This window comes from Hylobates moloch, unplaced genomic scaffold (assembly GCF_009828535.3).
Source record: "Hylobates moloch isolate HMO894 unplaced genomic scaffold, HMol_V3 SCAFFOLD_2, whole genome shotgun sequence".
NCBI lineage: Eukaryota > Metazoa > Chordata > Mammalia > Primates > Hylobatidae > Hylobates > Hylobates moloch.
This window is the reverse complement of record NW_026652277.1, coordinates 87910391-87933515: the sequence shown is the minus strand read 5'-3', so window position 1 is coordinate 87933515 and position 23125 is coordinate 87910391. Positions and strand designations below refer to the sequence as shown.

General features: G+C 40.4%; 1 protein-coding gene across 1 annotated transcript in view; it reads right to left on the bottom strand.

Moving 5' to 3' along the window:
* Positions 1-610: 610 nt before the first annotated feature.
* Positions 611-23125, bottom strand: part of IMPG1 (interphotoreceptor matrix proteoglycan 1) — a 142323-nt gene continuing 119808 nt past the window's right edge. The window contains exons 15-17 of the mRNA XM_032152857.2: positions 9956-10154; positions 3392-3464; positions 611-1929 (exon numbers count right to left, since the gene is read on the bottom strand). Of these exons, the coding sequence (XP_032008748.1) occupies positions 1852-1929; positions 3392-3464; positions 9956-10154 (350 nt within the window). The 3' untranslated portion in view covers positions 611-1851. The remainder of the gene's footprint in view (positions 1930-3391; positions 3465-9955; positions 10155-23125) is intronic.

Genomic DNA, 23125 nt, shown 5'->3' with positions numbered 1-23125 from the left:
GAAGTAGTCAGTGAAGTTATTATAGGATGACGTTGTTCATCTGTGGGGAAAGTAGTCAGTGAAGTTATTATAGGATGACGTTGTTCATCTGTGGGGAAGTAGTGAAGTTATTATAGGATGACGTTGTTCATCTGTGGGGAAGTAGTCAGTGAAGTTATTGTAGGATGACATTGTTCATCTGTGGGGAAGTAGTCAGTGAAGTTATTATAGGATGACGTTGTTCATCTGTGGGGAAGTAGTCAGTGAAGTTATTATAGGATGACGTTGTTCATCTGCGGTGGAAGGCAGGATGGGTATGGGAATGGTGATGAAAGCTAGGTGTGTGTGAGGGTTTGTAACCCTCATGGGGCACTATCACTTGCCCGAAAATTGTCTCCATTATTAAGGACATTTTGTTTTTATGTGTGTGTGTGTGTGTGTGTGTGTGTGTGTTTGAGACACAGTCTCACTCTGTTGCCCAGGCTGGAGTGCAGTGGCATGATCTTGGCTCACTGCAACCTCCACCTCCTGGGTTCAAGTGATTCTCCTGCCTCAGCCTCCCGAGTAACTGGGACTACAGTCACGTGCTGCCACACCCAGCTAATTTTTGTATTTTTAGTAGAGACAGGGTTTTGCCATGTTGCCCAGGCTGGTCTCAAACTTGTGACCTCAAGTGATCCACCTGCCTTGGCCTCCCAAAGTGCTGACATTACAGGTGTGAGCCACTGTGCCCAGCCTGTTTTTATTTTTGAAGCTTACTGTTAAATGTTGCTCTCTGTGTTTACTATTTTGTTGTCTTTTGGCAGCATTAAAATTTTCATGCTTAAAATCATTTATTGAATACATAAAACAAATCTAGAGAATATCTACTAAAACACAGGCTCATTAAAAAACCTATGAGTATAGCACTTTTACTTTATTGAAATTAAGGTTTTGTAGCAAATATATCTGATATTAGAACATTTGAAAGAGATAGAGACAGATTCATTTTCATTAAGCAGCACATAAAAAATGGACTGAATTGGATTACATTGATGCCAGTCTAGGTATACACACAGTAAAGTTGGTGTGAGGAAGTATTCTGAAGTTATTATAGGAAGACATTGTTCATCTGTGGTGGAAGGCAGGAATTGATTATGTCATATAGCACAACTTCACCCTTCTCCCAACATAGCATCTTCTTTAAAATAGCTTTGTGTAGTAACAAGAAAAGTAAGATTTTCCATTGTATGTGTAGCTGAACCTCAGTTTTTTTTTAAAGAACAATTCAAAGATTATTGGCAACCAAACAGTCTACTATGTAAGCAGTAGTTGCATATAAAACTAGTGTGCCTCATAACTGAATACTGAGGTTTGTGTTTATCAGACATTGTAGTGTGGAGCATATATACACTCACTACAGTGCCTACACACTACATGCATTCATGCATTTAGAGACACCTGCATCTCCCTGCATAAGTAGTCATCTTTTAAATGTACATTCTAGCATATAAAGAGTTTGCTTCCCAATAAATTGTTCAGTCCCTAAACAATAAGTAAGCTGTGTTTGTTGCAAATGATCTGTGAGTAAAATTTTCAGGGAAGGTGGAAGCAAACCTGGCTTATGATCATTTTGACTATCATCCAAGAATAGTAAAAATATGTTTCACTGATTGCATTTGGGGTTTTAATAATAAGTGTCTTTTTCTTCAGAATTTACTGGTTGCCAAGTATGTGACTCTTCTGTATTTGAAATATGGTATGTGCTGATTCTCAGTGTTGACTGTATGTCTGGATTTTGATGACCCATGAATATGCCTGCCTCCATTTTCCTTGAGAAAGCAAATCATCTCTCTTGAGATAGCCTAAATGATAATTGTACATTTTCAGTTTTTAATTTTCTTCCCAATCTTGATGGTTAAATTCTTCATATTCTATGGTCAGTAATTCAGAATTTCTTTTACTGATTACCTGAAAGAGAAATAGTTTTAAGAACTTAAGAAATGCCACCCAACGTCAAACCAATGGTTCTTTCCAATATTAGTGCCACTGGTAGGTAAGAGGATGTGCTTGCCATTTGTGACATCTTCTTTGAAATGTTGAAGATGACCTCAAAATATTCTTAACTTTATAACCTACTGGAAATGTACTCCATGCCCTCTTAAGCCTATTTAGATACTCAGGCTGACCCATCTCATGGAGCAGGAGTGGCAGATAGTCTGTGAATGAGTCACCATTTTCCCATCCAACCATAGTAGGCACCATTAATGTATTATAGCATGCTTCCTCAGGGAACCCATGTGTCCTCTGAATGTCTGTCAACACAGAAATCCACGTAGCCAGGAATAATCAGCATTGATACTTGTTCCGGCCTTGAACTAAGATGTAGTTCTTCAAGTTTACTTCCTACTGTGAAAATTATCACTTCCTTTTATTTATTTGAAATGTGATCCATAATTCTATCTGGTACTTCAGGATTTAGTTAGACATTTTGTCAGTATCAGATCCTGTGTCCTATTGTCATTTTATGGCCCTAGTCTAAACTTTTTCTGTTTTTCCAGTTTTCTTTGTTTCAGGAAACCAAAGTGGCACACATTCCAGTGTGCACTTGGATACATAAAATTATTATTAGCATTTGGTGTGATTACCCTAGTATCCTTATCATATATTAACTATGATAACTTTTGTAGGTGCAAACTTTGAGGCATTTGTTTTTATCCAGCACCGTAGACTTTAAAGTAGACATTGGCTGATTATCACCAATTATATCTATCAAAGACTATAATTTTTAAAAATGGGTAGTTTTAGGCTAAAGATTGTCCCAGGTTTTTTCCCCCAAAGTTATTTTAAAAAACTATGTCAACTATATATAAATTGCTTATAGACAAGTTATTTTCCTTTGTAAAATAAAATTATTTTAGTAAAATGAGTTGATTAAGTGAATATTTTAAGAGGCGTCTAGGACACTGAAAAATATCTGAAGATGAACTTTTACGAATTTTTGAAGTTACTCATTGTTCACAAATGATGTTTCTTCATATTTTCTACATATTTTTCCTTTAGCTGATTATTAATTGAAATTGAAAGTATATAAGATTATTCAATGCCAGGAATATAAATTACCACTGTAAAGATTTCAACCTTAAAATATATTTGATAAATTACCTGTATATTTTTATAAGAAAAGGTTGGGAATATTATAAAATACTTGGATTGGTTTTGTTATTCTGTTGTTTTATCTACACATTTTGGTTAATCCCAGCCTTCCGACTCTATCCTTTTTGCACTAGAAAATACCCCCCCTTTAAAACAGTAAATTAAAAATAAAAGTATCTTGCTTATCTCTACTTAAAATAAGAGGGACATAAATGTTTTTAATTTCCTTCAAAAGTCAAGTTTATAATTGCAACCAACTTAGAAAGTATGATTTTACCTTGTTATTTTGTTGATTTTGGAACTTTTTAACTCTAGTTTTGTATGCTTGATTTTCAGAGTGATCTGGCAACCTACAAAAGAAAGCAAAAACATAGTATCTTGTTTCTCGGGCTAATCAACATTAATAGTAACTACATCTTTCTACTGTTTTAGTTTTAACATCATGACAAGTGAAAATAGATAGCATATTTTTGCAGGTGTCTTCTGTTTGAGTTGGAAGAAGTGTGCTTTCAGCATTTCCCCCGAGTTTTGCCTTTTAGTTGGCTTACTGTTTCTTAGGCAGTGGTCTCAGAAGGATTGAAGGATTACAAAACATAGATTTATTTCTCAAGTCAAGTTCTGAGTTGTGGTTGCTGAAAAACAACTCTATAATGGCATTTTGTTAATAAAATTTTAACCACAATAAACTGTCACCTTATTCTAGTTAGAATGGCTATTATCAAAAAGCCGAAAGATAACAAGTGTTATCGAGGATGTGGAGAAAAGGGAACTCTTATGCCCTGTTGGTGGGAATATAAATTAGTAGTCATTATGGAAAACCATCTGTAGGTTCCTAAAAAAATTAAAAATAGGACTACCATATGATCGAGCAATCCCACTACTGGATATCTGTCCAGAGAAAATGAAATGAGTATATCAAAGAGATAGCTGCACTCCCATGTATATTGCAGCACTATTCATAATACTCAAGATTTGGAGTCAACCTCTTGTTCATCAATGAATGAATGGATAAAGTGTGATATATATGTATTACATATATAATATATAATTTTATATAATATATATAACAGAATACTATTGTCATAAAAAGGATGAAATCCTGTTACTTGCCACAACATGGATGAACCTGGAAGACATTATATTAAGTGAAATAAGCCAGACACAGACAAATACTGCAAGCTCTCACTCATGTGGAATTTAAAAAGCTGATCTCATAGAAATACAAAATAGAACCGTAGTTACCAGGGACTGGGGAGGGGAGGGAGGAGGGTATCATGGAGAGAGATTGGTCAATGGGGCCGGGCGCGGTGGCTCACGCCTGTAATCCCAGCTCTCAGGGAGGCAAGAGGCGGGAGGATAGCTTGAGCCCAGGAGTTCGAGACCTGCCTGGGCAATATAGCGAGACCTCGTTCTCCCGAAAAAGAAAAAAAAAAAAGAGATTGGTCAATGGGTACAAAGTTACAATTAGGTAAGTGGCATAAATTCTGGTGTCCTGTTGCACAGTAGGATGACTGTAGTTGTATATTTCAAAATAGCTAGAAGAGAGGATTTTGAATGTTTTTACTACAAAGAAAGGATAAATGTTTGAGATGATGGGAATGCTAATTACCCTGATTTGATCATTGCACAATGTATACATGTATTGAAATATCACGTTGTACCCCATAAATATGTACAATTGTGTGTCAGTTAAATTTTTTTAAATAAAAAATATGTTTAGACTTTTCTATATACATAATTTCTGTTGATAGTGTATATGCATTTTGCATTTTGTGTTTTTCCTCTTTGCATTATAAAATGGGTATAATATTTAGGACCTATCTTCCTATATATATTCCCATATTAAACTTTTTTCTTTCTCTCAACATCGATTTATTACAATTTCAGGGAAATGGAGAAGGACAGAAAATTTCAGTCCTAGTGCTCGATGGGAAGAAAGCAGAGGAGAGGGGAGGAAAAATATAGTTTAAGGAGGTTGAGGCCAGGTGCAGTGGCTCCTACCTATAATACCAGCACTTTGGTAGGCTGAGGTGGGAGGATTGCTTGAGCCGAGGAGTTCGAGACCAGCCTGGGCAACATAGTGAGACCCTATCTGTGATTTTTTGTTGTTGTTGTTGTTGTTGTTTTTTTTTTTTTTTTTTTTTTTTTTGAGACAGTCTCGCTCTGTCACCCAGGCTGGAGTGCAGTGGCATGATCTTGGCTCACTGCAACCTCCGTGTCCCAGGTTGAAGATTCTCCTGCCTCAGCCTCCCGAGTAGCTGGGATTACAGGCACACGCCACCACGCCCAGTTAATTTTTGTATTTTTAGTAGAGACAGGGTTTCACCATGTTGGCCAGGATGGTCTCGAACTCCTGACCTCAGGTGATCACCCACCTTGGCCTCCCAAAGTGCTGGGATTACAGGCGTGAGCCACTGTGCCAGGCCTGTATTTACTTACTTTTTTAAAGGAAGTTGAGTAACAAGTTCCTTGTTCCCCATCCCACCACCTAAGGCAGCATTTTTGGTTCCTGTTTGTCCTGGTTGGGAGATTTGGAGGCTTTGAGAATGCCAGGGAAGGGGCAGATGCCTGGGATCAGAACTAAGAGATCACAGGTGAGGGGAATATGGAACTAGAAAACTTCCAGAAGAACTGTCAAGACAAGGAGAGCCATACCTCACTATGTGTTCCAAGCGAACTGAGTTGTCTAAAGTGATTGCTCAAATTATTAATCAGATGGAAGTTTGAACTACATTAAATTGGACTATATAAAATTCCAACCCCTTCCTCTTACAAACTCCCCCCTAACCGAACCTACCCACTATTCAGTGGAGAAAGAGCTCCAAAGGGAGTTGGTAACAACTATCCAAAGGGAAAAAAACTAGACCTCCTTTTCTCCATTTGAGGTGTAGCATGTGAGTGAACCTGTGACTTTGCTGTGGTTACAACAAGCACTTTCATATGATTAAAACATCCTCATAAATGTCACTTTGTACTGTCATTTACTGAAACTGTCCCCTATATTTAGAAACAATTTTCATTATTATAAGTAATGTCACAGAGAGCATATTAGGCCTATGAAATTAAAGGACAAAAGTGAGAATGTTGACCTGAGAAGGAAAAGTCAGAATCTACTCTGTTAGATTTAGATTTGCATTTTTTGTATATGTATACTGATAATTGTGAGTAATAAAAGCCTAGATCATTACACCAAAAAAAGTTTCAAGTAAGTTCCTAGCATGGCAGAATCTGTATATACAACATCTAAAATTGAGGGAAATGTAAAAATATATGGAGTATAGTTATAAATATTGAATGGAGGAAAGGAATAGAAGGAAAAATAAAGGTGAAAATGTGATGAGAAACAATGACAAATAACTGAAGCAATGGAAACTGCTCTTTGTGTGTCAATGGTAGTCTTCTCAGGAGGGCACCTGCCTTCAGTATCATTTCCCTATCTCATCACTTTCAGGTAGAATAACAAAAATGCAGCTAAATTTACAGTTCTTTAGAGAACGCTGTTTTCAAAGTTGCAGCACTTGGTGTTCTCATGGATTTGCTTGTGAGTTTAGGTTTAAGTGCCAGGTAGGGAATCTTAGTTTTTCCTTAAAGGGCTGCCCTTTGTTGACAGAAACAGCTCCAATAATGCTAGTAGTGAGTAGCTTACACTGAGGGGCATCTAATTTATTCCTTACCAAAAACCATGAATTTATTCCTGTTGTTCCCATTAGATAGATGAAAAATTTGAAGCTTAAGGGCAGGGGGTGGGGAAGTGGCTTAAAGTCATACCTAGTTGGGGGCAGAGCTCTTAACTTAAATTTGGGTCTAACTTTAAAGCCTCTAATTGTAACCAGTGTCTAATCTATGGTTGTTTGGGTTTTAATTTGTCAGCTAATCCTTATATAAATAAATTTCATCACATAAATGATAGCATCTTGGGATGAACAGAAATAATTGATGGGAGGAGGAGCAGGTCATGGAGATGCACAAGGGACCCTCAGGACACTGCCATGGTCGCGTTTCTTCACTGAGAGTCTGAAGTAGCTCATAGGGGCAACGGGTTTGTCCTCATGCTGAGGATATCAGGGGTTAATACTTAACATTTAAAAAGGAATATTCAGGAAGTTGAAAAGGGCAAAGTTGGGGTGATAAGGGAATTTCTCCCTTCTTCCTGAAGAAATTAAGCATCTTTCCCTCCCTCCCTCCCTCCCTCCCTTTCATCCTTCCCCGCTTCCTCTCATCTATTGCCCAGCATCTATCAGGGTGCCTGGCACATGGTGCTCAAAAATGTTCATTTCATTCCATTAGTCTAAGGAGCGTCAATTTTCCAATGTATTTGAATCCCTGAAGTTCATGTTATGCCCCAGAGACAGGCACAGGTGGAGGAAGTAGAGCACCACCAACCTTTTTGAGAGGTGTTTATTTCCAGATCACCTTATGCCTTGGTTTATTGATCTCACTTACGACAACCTAGAATTAAAGTGATCTTTCTCACTAAAGAAAGAGAAATGTTTAAAATTATGAATTGTACAGCCATCTGAAACAGCAAATAGGGCTGATTAAAATGAAAACGCAATACATTCCTGTTCACAAAAGCCGCATGCAACCCTCTTCTTATTCACTTTAATCCAGCCTTGTTCATTGGCCCTTTCTTCCCACCCCTGAACCTTTCTTTCTTTCTTTCTTTCTTTCTTTTTTTTTTTTGAGATGGAGTCTTGCTCTGTCACCCAGGCTGGAGTGCAATGGCGCGATCTTGGCTCACTGCAACCTCCACCTCCTGGGTTCAAGTGATTCTCCTGCCTCAGCCTCCCGAGTAGCTGGGATTACAGGCATGCGCCATCATGCCTGGCTAATTTTTGTGTTTTTGTAGAGACAGGGTTTCACCATGCTGGCCAGGCTGGTCTCCAACTCCTGACCTCAGGTGATCTGCCCACCTTGGCCTCCCAAAGTGCTGGGATTACAACTCCCAGCCCAACCCTTCTCTTAAATTACACACGTTGGCTGGTCCGAACATAGTGAATTCTCTCAACTGATTGTTTACAGTCAAGTGCAGATGGAAATGCTTGTTCTATTTCTTTCCCTCTTCTTACTACTTCACTTGACTAGCCTAAAAAAAAATGTACACAAGTGATACATGAACAGATTCTCATTATTAAAAATCCCAGACCTCAATTTCACTCCATTCCATTGTTAACTGGAGTGATAGTTGTGTATCTATTCCACATTTTTACCATGAGTTTACTCACACGTTAGATCGAACCATACAAAACTGCCAATATTTGATGATTTGTGACTGACAAGATGGCAGTGCCATATGGTTGAACCTAATATACTTAAAATACAGTATTATTAATTTATTACATGTACAGGATCTTTTATGCTGCAATTTGCTTTCTCATTTAATGATATGTTATTTTTCCCTCTATGGCAGCTCCAGTAGAGTTATATATATTATTGCCTTTAGCTGCCATGTTTCACAGTAATGTACTGTACTCTAACCATTTCCCTATTGATGGGCTATACAATTGTTTCATGACTCAAAGCAGTAATGCTGTGAACATTTTTGTAAGCGTATCTTGGTGCACAGGTACAACTATTTTTGTAGAAATAATTGTCTAAAAGTAGAGTACCTGAGTCAAATTTAAAATTTTATAGAGAATGACGAATTTCTTTTGAAAAAAGGCTTTTCCAATTTGTACATCCACCAGCAATGCTTGATGGAACTAGCTTTCCTCCATATTCCCACACTGAGTATCATCAATCTCCTTTTGCCAAATTCAAATGATATCTCCTTATTGTTTTTGGATTTCCCTGATTATAGTGAGATCCAGTATCTTCTGTATTTTACTGGTCATGTGGGTTTCTTCTATAAATTGCACCTCTGTATTTTTTGCTCATTTTAATATTAGGATGTTTGTCTTTATTAATACATGTGGATGTTCATCCTTTGTCTGTAATATAGGTTGCATTATATAGAAACTTTCCTGCTCCCTTTTTGCTTGTAAGGCCACCTTCATAACACCCTAAAGTCTGGTTCCTGAATAGAGAGGCATTTGTATCTTGTCTCCTTTTCCTCCTTCTAAAAAGCTTCTCTCAACCTTTCTGTCTGGAAATGAAGGAATGATTAAACACATCATAACACATCTAGAGAATGGATGATTATGTAATCACTAAAAATGATGCTACAAAAATATTTCATGACATGGGGAAACATTCTAAGCTAAAAAAAGAGGACTATAAAACAAGAAAGTCTGATTCTATTGTGCTTTAGAAAATTCCATATAAATCAATTTTATATAAACATGAACACCAAAAGATAACAGTTAATATGTTGAATTAACTGATTTTCAATTTATATAAACATGAACACCAAAAGATAATGTGTTGAATTAACAGGATTTTTATCTTTTTTTCTCATAATTTTCTATATTTCCCAGCTTTCTTATGATGAAAGCTACGATGTTTGCTAACAGGAAAAATCAAATTTTATGCACAAATACATCCCCAATTAAGGTAGTAGACCAAGTATTCAGTCTTTTAAAACTGATGTAGGTTCTTTCTTCCTTCCCTATTGGTCTTAAGGAACCCTTGCCGGGAAGCCTGGAGCAGGGTTCTCAAAGTGGGGTCCTAGGACCAGCAACATCAGCCTTACCTGAGCCCCATCCAGACCTACTGAATCAGAAACAGGGCATAGTAGGGCGCAGCCATGTTGTTTTAACAGGCCCCTTTCTGGGTGATTCCTATGCTGCTAAAGTTGAAAAACCATGGGTTGAAAGGACCATATGAATTTACTCTAATGATGGGTTTCTCAGAAGTGTGAGTAATGAGTTCTTGGGTCTGGAAGTTAGCATGCTTGACCCACCTGCATGGAGCTCCCTTTCCCTGGAGGACCTCGCATTCCTTTGTGCCAGGGCCACATGGGCCTGGTTCCAGACCGTCCAGGCCCCCCTGGCTATCATATCCTGGTTTGCAGCGACACTCCGCTTCCTCAGTCCATTTGTTCTTTACACACTGGGCAAATTCGCCGCAGGCCAGGAACTTGCAGGGATCTGCTTGATCAGCTGTAAGAAATGGGGCAGATTTTAACGAATGTATGAATATCTAAACAATGGAACTGGCAGCAGTCAAAGGCAAGAGACCAAATACATTTGCTATTACCTCATTTTGGAGTGGGTTGCACAGTTGTGATATCAGACTGGAGGGAAAAGAGAACCACACTCTGTATCTTTGAAAAATGAATTTACAGACACAAGTGATAATTTAGCTCCAAATGTAATTATTTACAACCTTTAGTGTGCAACAGAATCATCTGGAAGCCTTGTTAAAACAGATTCCTGAGCCCCACACTCAGAGTTCCTGTGCAGGCAGCGTGGAATGGGGACCGAGTTCTGGCTCTAAAACAGTTCCAGGTGATGCAGATGCGTCTGGTCTGGGGAGCACATTTTGAAAACCACTGCATTAGAGAATTAGGAATGTTTTGTTACTTAGTTTTTTTAAGTAAGCATTTATAAAGCAGTAAAGTCATCATTTATGTGAATAGTTTTGAGAACTTAGGATGATTTCCTGATTTTAAATATAAATTTCTCTTGGTCTCTTGCTAAGGCCCTAATGTTAGAGTCATTCTTTTGGATAGATTATTTCTTCCCTATTAACATTTAGACTCTCTTCTTTCTTTTCATTAATTGTTCTATTTTACTGTATTCCTAAGTCTATAGGGTTGTCTCCAATTCTTTGGAATGTGGATTAGAAATCAAGAGAATCTCAGATATTTAGCTCTGGAAGGCCAGTGGCCCCTGTCTGCCCTTCCTTATCCTTATAGAGCTGAGCACATTGAGCTCTCAGTAGAGAAGCAACTGGCTGGAGTCCCCAAGGGCTGATGGCAGAACCAGAACAGGCCTCTTGTCATCAGACCACTGTTGTTTCTGCCCCGGAAGGTCTTCTGTTTAACCATATCAGCCATTTACTTTTCAGGTTATTCTTTAACCAAATACCTATTATGTGCACAGAACTAGGGAACAGGCAACAGTAAAGCCATTGTTCCAAGAAATTTAGGGGAAAATGAGTACAGATAATGCTATACAAGAAGTCCAATATCTTGTCGAGTACAGATCTTTATTTTATTTTATTTTTTGAGATGGAGTTTTGCTCTGTCACCCAGGTTAGAGTGCAGTGGCACCATCTCGGCTCACTGCAACCTTGGTCTCCTGGGTTCAAGTGATTCTCCTGGCCCAGCCTCCCAAGTAGCTGGGATTACAGGTGCCCACCACCATGCCTGGCTAATTTTTGTATTTTTAGTAGAGATGGGGTTTTGCCAGGCTGGTCTCGAACTCCTGACCTCGGGAGACCTGCCCACCTCAGCCTCCCAAAGTGCTGGGATTACAGGCGTGAGCCACCGCACCTGGCCACCAGTACAGAGCTTTAAATAAGCACTTGGGAAGATACGTTTGGAGAAGAGAGCATATGGAGGGGATTGCTTTGAAGTGAGTATCTAAGAGGGTTGCAATTGTCCATACAAAGACTAGGAAAGACATTCCAACTGGAGGCAGCAGCATGAGCAGAGCCATAGAAATGGGAAAGCAACAGAAATGGGAAGAGAGAGCAGAGGGAACCCAGTTAGGAAGGAGCAGAGACTTGTGGATGGAAAGGAAGGGAACTAAGACTGGTAAGGTAAATTAAGGCCAATATCTAAATGCAGTGCTAAGGAATTTGGACTTTACAGGCAGGTGGGGGCCATGGAGGATTTTTGAGCAAGGGAAGCATATGATCAGAATTGTGCTTTACAAGATACATAAATAGAACTTAGAATTTTTAGAATTAGGCTGACCAGATACCATCCTGTCCAATATTTCCCAAGTGGGATCATTTGCTCAACTTAATTCAGCAGGATTTGATAAGTTTTACACTAAAAAGAAGTTCAGTGACTAAGTTTTTAAAAATGCTTTGTGAAATAAACATAATAGATTTTTCCTCTTTTATCTTGCTCTTTCTTCTTCCAACCCTAACCCTTATTCTTTTTACTTTTAAACTTCTTAGGGTTGTTAATAAGCTAATGTCTATTGTGAATCTTTGAGCAGAGAACGTAGTCAGCTGCTTTGCCAAATTGACTGACCACAGAAAAAGCTGGTCATGTTTAGGGATCCTTGTCACTGTTTAGGAAATAAGTCAAATTCACATTGACAACCCAGGTGATTTCACATCTAGGACTTGGTTTAGTAAATAACAGCTGTCAGCAACTTTATACTCAGGACTGTGGTCTTGAAAATAGAAGCTGGGAGGGAGTCGTTAGAGGTTCCATTTCCTTCTTTCTGTAGTGGAGAAATATATTTAACTTAGAAATCTGACTGAGTATACAGATTCTTCCCCTCTGAAGAGTAACAAGAGATATGTGATAACCAAAAGAGTTTCCCCATGAAAATATTCATATTTTACCATAATTTCCTTTAGCTCAGCAAAGAATGACCTATGCCTCAGTAAAGCGCATAGCAGGCAACATTGGAAAAACAAATTTTTCCAAATCTGGGGGCCCTGAATTGGGTATAATTGAAGAACAAATTCAAGCAGTTTATAAATTGCTTGCTTTCTCCATGTTATTTATTCAAGACCAGTCTACAGAGAAGAAGTAGGAAACTTTAAATCGCCAAGCTTAGGTTTTGTTTGCTGTGTGTGCCTTCATGGGTACAAGACAACTAAGACAACCTTCATTCATTCAACAAATATCGACTTAGCCTTTCAAAACCTTCAGCTCTAAGAATTTCAGATCAGCCGATTGTTTTAATGTTTATTTTTATCAATATATAAAATTTTACATTTCAGGTAGAATTTCAGAGCTAGAAGGCGTTTTAGAGAGCTTCTCGGCTAATTGGTTCACTTTACAGATGGGGAAGCTGAGACTGATGTTGCCAAGGTAATGCCTGTTTGTGCTGAAGTCCTCTGACTGGTCTCACGGCCATCCCTTCGTGGACTGTGTGAGAAGTTCCCGGGAAGGGCGGAGCCCCAAGGGGGAGCTATTGGACCACTTTGCTAATATATTGGCCCTCTTTGCTAATATGGCAAGTGAAGGCAATTAGAATTAGAGTCAAAATGAGAGACTTTATAACAGTAATTTGTAGAGCAACTCACACTGCTTCCACTCTTATTACCTTAAAAATATTTTCCCTAGGTATTTTGATGGCCCTCTTTACTTTCATGTCATTTTTCAAGGGACACCTAAAACTTCAGGCTTTAGGCAAAGACTGAAAACTGGATGTGGGCTGATTCTGGGGAGACAGAGCCATGGAAGGGATAGAAAAGATTGGCTCTATGACAGATGAATGAAAGTTTAACTAGTAGAACTTTTGTAAGCAAAATCTTCCCTATGTTGTTATCATTTTCTGTATTTGCCATATCCCAAAGACTAATGAACTTATTCATGGGTAGGCCATACCAATATTTGTTTCTTCCTTTTTTTTTTGAGATGGAGTCTCGCTCTTGTTCCCTAGGCTGGTGTGCAGTGGCACCATCTCGGCTCACTGCAACCTCCGCCTCCCAGGTTCAAGCGATTCTCCTGCCTCAGCCTCCCGAGTAGCTGGGCCTACAGGTGCCCTCCACCACGTGCAGCTAATTTTTGTATTTTTAGTAGAGACGGGGTTTCACCATGTTGGCCAGGCTGGTCTTGAACTCCTGACCTCAGGTGATCTGCCTGCCTCGGCCTCCCAAAGTGCTGGGATTACAGGTGTGAGCCACTGCGCCTGGTCTCTTGTCTCTTTCTTAATACATCCCAGAGCATGTGTACAAGACAAATTAGTTTGAACTTCCTACTCTTTGCTATTGATTTCATCAATAATAATAATCTATATGCTATGCTGCAAACAACTGAAAATGTTTTGTTCTGAACATGGTCGAAAGCTTGGAAAGAAGGGGGCAAAGAGACTTGAGATCAATAGTAGATTCGGGAGAAAAAAGTAGATGCCATTGTCTAGAAGAATATTTTCAAGTCGTGATCAAATTGTGTTTGGGTCTGAGGAAGTGAAATCCTCATGATTGGTGTGTAGACAAATTGGTCTATAATTGCCTTCACTGCCTGGATTTGTTTGAATTCCCTTCAAACCATTTATTTTTACTGTTGGTGCTATAGAGAGATTTCACCATGATCTTGTACCACATTTAATAAATACATAGTATGGTTTGGGGCATTCACTGGGCTTACTATAATTGCTTGCTGGCAAAATGACTTAGCTTTCTATTCTTAAGCCATGAGGATAGCTCTTCTACACAGCATATTTGACAGTCTCTCCATAGAGACAGTCCAGGGCACTTGACCTTGGCGAGCCAAGCAGTGTCAGTGGCTGCTCATTAGCAGTTGGTGGGAAGATCCAGGTCCAGCCTGACCAGGGATCTGGGCCTAGTCTACTAGCGTCCCAGTAGATTCTGGCTGTATTCAGTAGAGACATGTCATTGCATTTCAGGGCTTGTCCCTAGAGTGTCCCTGGGGATCATGACCCTGAACCTCCAGCTTCAGTGGAAAGGGCAGTTATTTACATAAACAGGGAGCTCACACTTATCAAGGGCCATTATGTGTTTGGCACAGTGCCGGGCACTTTCAACATGTGTCTTCAATAATATTCACAGCAGCCTCTCAAATCCATATGGATATTGCTGACATCATTTTCATCAGTGAGAAAACAGAAGCCCATTTTAGCTATTAAGTATGATCCAAGATTAACATTCATATTTGTTTACAACGTTTGGCTTTTAAAATTATTCTAGAGGTTTTCAAATATGGGGTTTCCGGGAGACACCTCAGGACTCCAAGGGGCTCATAAGGGATGAGGGAAAAAGAGTGAGAGGCCCCCCCCACATCTGCATTGCCATTCTCACTCGTAGACATGTCAGACTTCCATGAATGCTTTCCTTTGAATAAAGGCTCCCCTAACCAAACAAAAGCTCAGATCCATGTCTGCTCCACCCTTTCATGAGGCAGAATGTCTCTTGTAGAAAGTACAGTCTGACACTACAGTGGCTCCAATTTTTTTTTCCTGTTGTTTAAATATGACAGCAATGAACATGTCTTGAAATAAGTGAGCTGCCATGTAGGGCTTAGAAATATTTGTATCATTCTGAGATTTCCAGTGTAAGGGCATTGGATGTATCAGTTTCTCCCCTGGATTTGCTTATATAATGTCTTCTGTGTGCATTTCAAAGGTACTGAAAAGCAATCCCAATTGGTGACTGAGGAAGTTTGTTTCCCAGCTCTCCATCGCGTGATCAAAAAGCATTTAAATGATGTCCCCTGCCTGCAGGGAACACCCTGAGGCATTTTACAGTCAAAGTTAAAAAGATCATGGTCCTTGTCATCAAAAAGTTTATAAATTCATGGAGATCATAGGTCTCTGTTGGTCCAAGACTGCCTCTTTTTCAAGCCTCTTGTTTCTGGTCCCAAGTGCACTCATGTTTGTCAGGCCTGAAATAGGCTTTCCCTGTCTACCAGACCTCAGAGGGCCTCACTCCCTTTTCTCCAACTCAAGATCGTGCCCTCCGCGACAACCCCCCTCCCGTCCCGCCCTTCACCCTTGTCCTGCTCTTGCCGCATGTCCTGCTGGCTGTGTGCTGAGTGCCTTATCTCCCTAACATTTATCATTTCATCATCTCCTGCTTTTGCGCTGTCCCATTTTACTCACGTGTTGGACAGAAAGCGATACATCTCCTTTGATTGGATCCTGTGCAGGGGCAAGGTTTCAGCTCAGCTTGCCTATAAAATTCAGGCTTCACCTGGGCTGGCTGGGCTGAGGTCCCGCTGGGCCTCTTTCATTTTTTTTCAATGCGATGAAACCTAGTTCTCGCTAGATGGCGCTCAATAGCAAAAGAAGCAAGAGCAGACTTCGGGAAGGACAATTTAAGTTCCCCAGCTGATTTCTGACTTTTTAAAAAACCACTGTGCCTTGCGCGTCGGTGGAGGGAAGCGAGGTCTGCAAGGGATTCACGCGGTAGCAGGAGCAGCTCCAGGGGACCGCTGATAGAGCCATTATTACTCCGTGATTACAGCGGCAGATCGGGCCTGCCTGGCGGGGGTAATGTGGTGGAAACTCCTGGATCATCTTTTTCCATTTCAAAAAGGCAGAGCTAAGACTCTGGAGTCCAGACGCTTCCCGCGCTGCCACGCCCTGGCGCCCAGCGTGACAAAGCTTCACGCCTGAACAAAGTGACAGATTTTTGGTTGCGTCGGAGCCGGGGGGCGGTCGACCCCGCCGCACGCTCGCTCGCTCCTGCTGGCTGCTGCGGGCAGCTGTGGGGCCTCCTCGCCCTCTCCGTCCCCACTTATCACCAAGGCTTTGTGGTCATGGTTTTGTTGGTGGCGAGGAGATGAAGGGGTCATTCCTGTGCCTGGGGCATCAGAGAGAGGCAAACTTACGCATCACAATCAATAGCAATCTGCAGGAGGCACAGCCTGAGGGCCCGCCATGCTTTTAGGAGCTCACAAAAATGTTTTCTTTAAAATCAGAAGAAAAAATTAATGCAACCCATACTGGATTATATTCATTTTTGTGCTCACGAAATTAAGGTATAATTTTAATATTCTTTACTAATAGTCATGAAGGCAGAGGGCCTAGAGGCCAGGAAGTCTTAATGAGGCCGTGGTAGTCTGACAGTTCTCTTCTCAATGCGTGAACATCACTTTTACATAGTGCTTGGGGCTTCGAGTTTAGTAATTTGAATAAATACGTCGGTGTACTGAGGGTTCATCTGAGATGTTACACAGGGACCTCACAGCTTCCACCAAGTCCTGCGAAGGTTGTGAGATGATTTGTACTTTCAGAGAGAGTGGACCTGCTCATCTGTTCTACCAGTGAAGAAGCCTCAGGAGAGTGCCCTAGCGGGGAAGGCCTGGATCCTAGAAATTGTCTGCGGTCTTAGGAACACAGGTTAGCATCTCTGGCTCTCACTTTTCTCTTCCATAAAATGGAGTGTTTAAATCAAGTGATCACTAATGTCCCTCCAACTCAAACATACGTCTCCCATTCTGCGTGTTCTATGGCATAAAGCCAACAGAGGTGGCTCATGATACCTCCAGAAATGCTGATGCAATTCAGTGATTCAAAGAAATCTTAAAATATGTATGTTTAAGTTATTGTTGATTGCTTCATTATTTTATTGTTATAAAATGTTTGGCTTATGGCTTATTGCTGAAAGGTAGATTAGAGTGAGAATATTCAATGATAAATAGCACATAGCACAGCACCATGCACATGTTTGGAGCTTAATACACATTTGTGGAATTAAGTTAACAAGAGTTCTTTCCAGTTTAAAGTGGCAAGTAATGTGATAGACTTTAGGTTTCATTTCAGTTCTCCACCACTGTCAAGAACCACCACCACAGCTGACTCTCAATAATCCTTTTTTGTGTGAGTGGATGTGTGAATACCCACACACATCTTGCCCTGGACGTGAGGTTGAAGAATTGTCTCAGCTTCCAGCCATTATTATTATCTGCCAAACAGAGGTGTTCTGGATGGATTGGTGCTAGGGTGGTGGCCAGGTGTCCCAGGATCAGCAGGTGGAGGGAGAATTCTGACAGTGGAGGAGCTGGGAGGAGGCCCTGCAGCTGGGCTAAGGCCCGGACTTGTGTGGAGGGCTTTGCATTAACGGGTTGGCCAAAGAGCTCCAGGAGCCTCTTAAGGAAGCTCCATGCGGTGGTTGGGGTGTGGAATGAGGGCACAGACTGAAAGCCTGGAGAGAGGTGAAATGTGTCTGGCAGTCCAGCCAGTGTTGGGGCCTCTAGTGAAGGCAAATGTCAAACGGAAAATCTGCAGTGCTGCGCATCCCAGGAGGCAAAGGGCCAGCAGCATGACCCCAGGAGACAGGGCCAGGGACGTAGGAGATGATGGGGCAAATGGAGAGGGGAGAGGCTGAGGAGAATCACCTGGAAGGAGAATTCCTATGACTGCTCCAGCTGGGAAGGGACACACCTAGCAGTGCATATAAAGGGGACTCTTGGGCACTCAGGACTTTTGTTTCTGAGGGTAAACACTTTTTTTTTTTTGTATTCTAAGACTATGACAAAATATGATAAGAAATTTCATTTGGTGAAGTGTAGAAACTAACAGAATTCATTTAGGATTAATTAAACTGAAGTGTGTTGTCACTTTTTCTAAATAAACAGCCTCTATAACCCAGTTAGAAGGGCTTATAACATTCCTTTTTGTGAAGAGGTTATAGGGTAGAGTTAAAGATGGCACACAAATCTGGCTTTGAATTCCATCTGCAGCATTTGGTAATAGTTTGACCAGCAAAAGACAAATTACTTATTCTCTGAAACACAATTTCTGCAACGGTGTAGTGGGGGGAAAGAATATCTACTTTGCATATTTATTAAGATTAAAATTTGTGTCAATAGTAACTATTATTGTCATTAGTTAATAGTAACTATTATTGTCATTATTGTGATGAGTGACATATACCACTTTTTCAGAGCTGTCGAAGGTCTTACAAATTATGCCTTTTCCAGGGAGAACAAGCTTGTTGATCCACATTTTCGTAAGCGCATGCTGGATGTCAGACTGTAATTAATTTCAATGTTTACCATTTACCAGCCTTGAGGGCTGTCCATTTTTGAGGAGGCTTCTTAGGAATTCAAGGAGAGAGTAAGTTATATGTGGTTTTGCATTTTTGAAATCTTCAGCCTGCACAACTAACTGGCATAAAAGCCCTATATGCTTCTGAAGAATTTTCACAGCAGCCTAAATGAAAGACGACTCTAGTTGCTGGAGATGCTGGCAGAATACTGAGCAAGCTGTGATTTATTTGGTTTTTCAGTTGATAAATCACAGAAAGTTCTAACACTGGCTTATACTTTTTATATCACAGATTCATTTATCCAGGGGTTTTTCAAAAGGGGAATGGCACACCTAATGCAGTAATAACAGCATGTTGCTTCTCCTACATGCCTGCACTTCTGCAGATGTTATTTGGCCTAACGGATTGCTAATCCTCATTTAGAGGATGCATCCAGGAGTTCAAATGCTGATCTGAATGTGGAATGATATTAATTAAAAATCTCATGAGTTTTCAAATTCTCTCTTCAACTTAGTTCAAAAGTGGTTGTGGAATAATGTTATCTCTCTCCCAGTATTGCGACCACAAACTGCCTTCTACCCTGACATTAAGCAAAAGAAAAGAGAAAGACTTAATTGGAATTTGTTTTAAATCTTGCAAATGATACTAAATAAATTATCTGGGCATTGCCTGTAAATACAATAAAATTGGGGCACAGACAAGAAATACTATTCTGGGCCGGGCGTGGTGGCTCACGCCTGTAATCCCAGCACTTTGGGAGGCCAAGGGAGGTGGATCACTTGAGGCCATGAGTTTGAGACCAGCCTGGCCAACATGGTGAAACCCCGTTTCCACTAAAAATACAAAAATTAGCCGGGCATGGTGGTGCACCCCTGTAATCCCAACTACTCAGGAGGCTGAGACAGGAGAATCACTGGAACCCGGGAGGCAGAGATTGCAGTGAGCTGAGATCACGCCATTGCACTCCAGCCTGGATGACAGAGCCAGGCTCCATCTTTAAAAAAAAAAAAAAAAAAAAAAAAAAAAATTGCTATACTGACCAAGACAGCCTTAACATTCCCCTCAGCTTCACTAAACTTTTTTTTTCCCCCAAGACGGGGTCTCACCCTGTCACCTAGACTGGAGTGCAGTGATGAGAGTAACTGGGACTACAGGGGTGTGCCATCGCACCCAGCTAACTTTTGCTCTGTGTGTGTAGAGACGGGGGTTTCATCATGTTGCCCAGGCTGGTCTTGAACTCCTGGGCTCAAGCAATCCACCTGCCTCAGCCTCCCAAAGTGCTGGGATTACAGGCGTGAGCTACCGCTCCCAGCCTTCACTAAACTTAAGACAAACTTCTTCCACAAGGATCTCAACCTCCTTTTTCTTTTCTTTTTTCTTTTTTTTAATTATACTTTAAGTTTTAGGGTACATGTGCACAACGTGCAGGTTTTTTACATATGTATACATGTGCCATGTTTGTGTGCTGCACCCATTAACTCTTCATTTAACATTAGGTATATCTCCTAATGCTATCCCTCCCCACTCCCCCCACCCCACAACAGGCCCTGGTGTGTGATGTTCCCCTTCCTGTGTCCATGTGTTCTCATTGTTCAATTCCCACCTATGAGTGAGAACATGCGGTGTTTGGTTTTTTGTCCTTGCGATAGTTTGCTGAGAATGATGGTTTCCAGCTTCATCCATGTCTCTACAAAGGACATGAACTCATCTTTTTTTATGGTTGCATAGTATTCTATGGTGTATATGTAGCACATTTTGTTAATCCAGTCTATCATTGTTGGACATTTGACAACCTCCTTTTTCTTAAAGCAGTTAGTTAAAAGAACTTGTAATTGCAAATTCTATGTTCCTTTGAGATGTAAATCTTTTAAAAAGCCTCTTGCCACCTTTACAACTCAGGAATGTTATGCTCCAGGTCCTGGGTGCCGTCCCTTTAAAATGTAAACCTCAAGGAAGTTAGCAACTTTCTCCCCATCTCTGTGGAAAGGTAGGAGCCTAACATTGGAGGGTGCCTTGCTCTAAGTTGTAAGACAAGAGGTAGACAGCCTGTGCTGACGTTGTCCATTTCCATTTCATTCTAGCCTCACTGAAGTCTGGCCTCTCTGCCCTTGCTATTCCATTTGCTTTTGTAAAGCGTTCTGATGACCTTTGAACTGTCCACTTAACTGCCCTCTACTCTGTTCACTCACAGCTGCTAAAATTATGGGCTTCTCTCTCTTCTGCTCTTCTGTTTTGTGACTTTCTGCAACATTGTCTCTCACCTTACTGACTGCTATTTCTTGGCTCCCTTTACTGTAATTTTTCTATTTCCCCATTAACTTTGGGGTTATTCAGAGTTCCATTCACAGCTCTTCCTCCTGTCCTACACATTGCTCCTGGCCATTTTTAAAAATCTGTTCTCTGGTTTCAGTTGAAGTTTCCCAAATGTATCCTTTCAGCCCTGGCTTTCCCTTGGCCTCCAGACACCTACTTTATAGGCTACAGTCAATCTATCTTGTCCATTTCCTTAGAACTGGTTTTCTCTCAAATATTTTTGGAGTCTTTTAAAAATATTTAAAGGGGCTGGGTGCAGTGGCTCACACTTGTAATCCCAGCACTTTGGGAGGCTGAGGTGGGCGGATCATGAGGTCAGGAGATCGAGACCACGGTGAAACCCTGTCTCTACTAAAAATACAAAAAAATTAGCCAGGCGTGGTGGCGGGCGCCTGTAGTCCCAGCTACTTGGAGAGGCTGAGGCAGGAGAATGGCGTGAACCCGGGAGGCGGAGCTTGCAGTGAGCTGAGATTGTGCCACTGCACTCCAGCCTGGGCGACAGAGAAAGACTCCGTCTCAAAAAAAAAAAAAAAAAAAAAAAAAAAAAAATTTAAAGGATTTTATTAATTTTTGCCTTATTTATTACATTTAAAATTAAAAAACAAATTAATATACGTACCACCCTTTGTACCTATTTTATATTTTTCCTAAGTTTTTCCAAACTTGCAGTATTGTATGAATGATAAACTGTTTTATTTTTATTTTACTTGAGAACACTTTAAGGACTGTCTAGCACTTAGTTGGAAAACTTTTTGAGCTTTCCAAAATTTTATTAAAGTTTAATTTTAAAAGACCATAAGTCATAAGAAACAAAAGAAAAAGAAAAATAAGACACCAAAAGTGGAAGCAAATAGACTTGACAGGCATTTTTAGACAGCCTGGCTTTAAGTGAACTGGCTCAGCCTGGCTTTCCCTTCCAATCTGAGCTCCCTTCGCTCCCTTCGCTCCCTTCACCCCCTGTTCTGTACATAAAGCTGTCATCACTGTGGAGTAACTGAAGAAACCTGGCACTCCCAGAAATGTCTGCATTTTCCTCTTGCATCTTCTGGAATAGTCCCTCACCCGCTTTCTCTTCCTGGGCCCACCACCATCATACACCAAGACCCAGGTCATTATCACTGTCTGTATGCAAAGCCTGCCATGATATCCCTTCGCCTCTGTAGAATTAATTGCTCTCTCCTCATTACTTCATAAGATTTCTTTCTGCTCACATCCTGATTCTAGTATTTAACAGACTCTATTATGTCTTTTTGTGTATGCTTCCATTTTTCTCATTAGTTATTTAGCTCATTGGGGGCAGAGATGGGGTCGATTCATCTTTTGGTCCTTGTGGCTATCATGGTGTCTGACTCATGGCAGATAATCCATAAATGTTCACTGCATGTATGAGTGAACAGGTACCCAAATCATGACTGCATTATCATTTACTTGTCTAACTTTTCTGTAACAGCAAAGATAAAGGCCAGAGAGAGGAATAGGCTTGAGTAATTGTTGATGGTTTAAGAAAAATGAACCAATATTTGGAAATAAGGAGAAAAGTTGACTGTGTGACCTTCAATGTCATATTAGAATATAACAATCCCATCCAGTAAACAGAGACCACCTGTGGGCCAATCTGACCAGCTGCCTGCTTTTGTACAACAGGCAAGCTAAGAAGGCTTTTTAGATTTTTAAATGGTTAACTTTTAATTAGTTATGTAAGTACCTACATAATTTTTGCCTTTTGGCTTTCAATGCCTAAAATATTTACTGTTTGGCTTTTTAAGAAGAAGTTTGCTGATGCATGGAAAGCAGTAACTTTGTTTGACTCACTATTTACTATGGATTATGGTCCAGACATTTTACAACTCTATAAAATTAGAAATTAGTGTAGAGAAAGTTGATGATGCAATGATTGTAGCTTCTGTTTTATATTTACCAATCTTATTTCATCATTCTCTTTTGTCCTCTGGCTACCTAAAATTCCAATTTTCATATTCTCTTTAAACCAGCTTTGTCATCCTACCAATTACCTTATTTCAAAATTAAATAGGACTTTGACATATGCTCAGTATCTACTTTATGACAACTATGGTTTTTACATTTTGAGGGTGATTCTTTGATAAGGGTTAGGGGAGGCAGGGATGGGTAGGGCTGGTGGTTCTGGAGGCTGGGGGGACACTGGACGTGA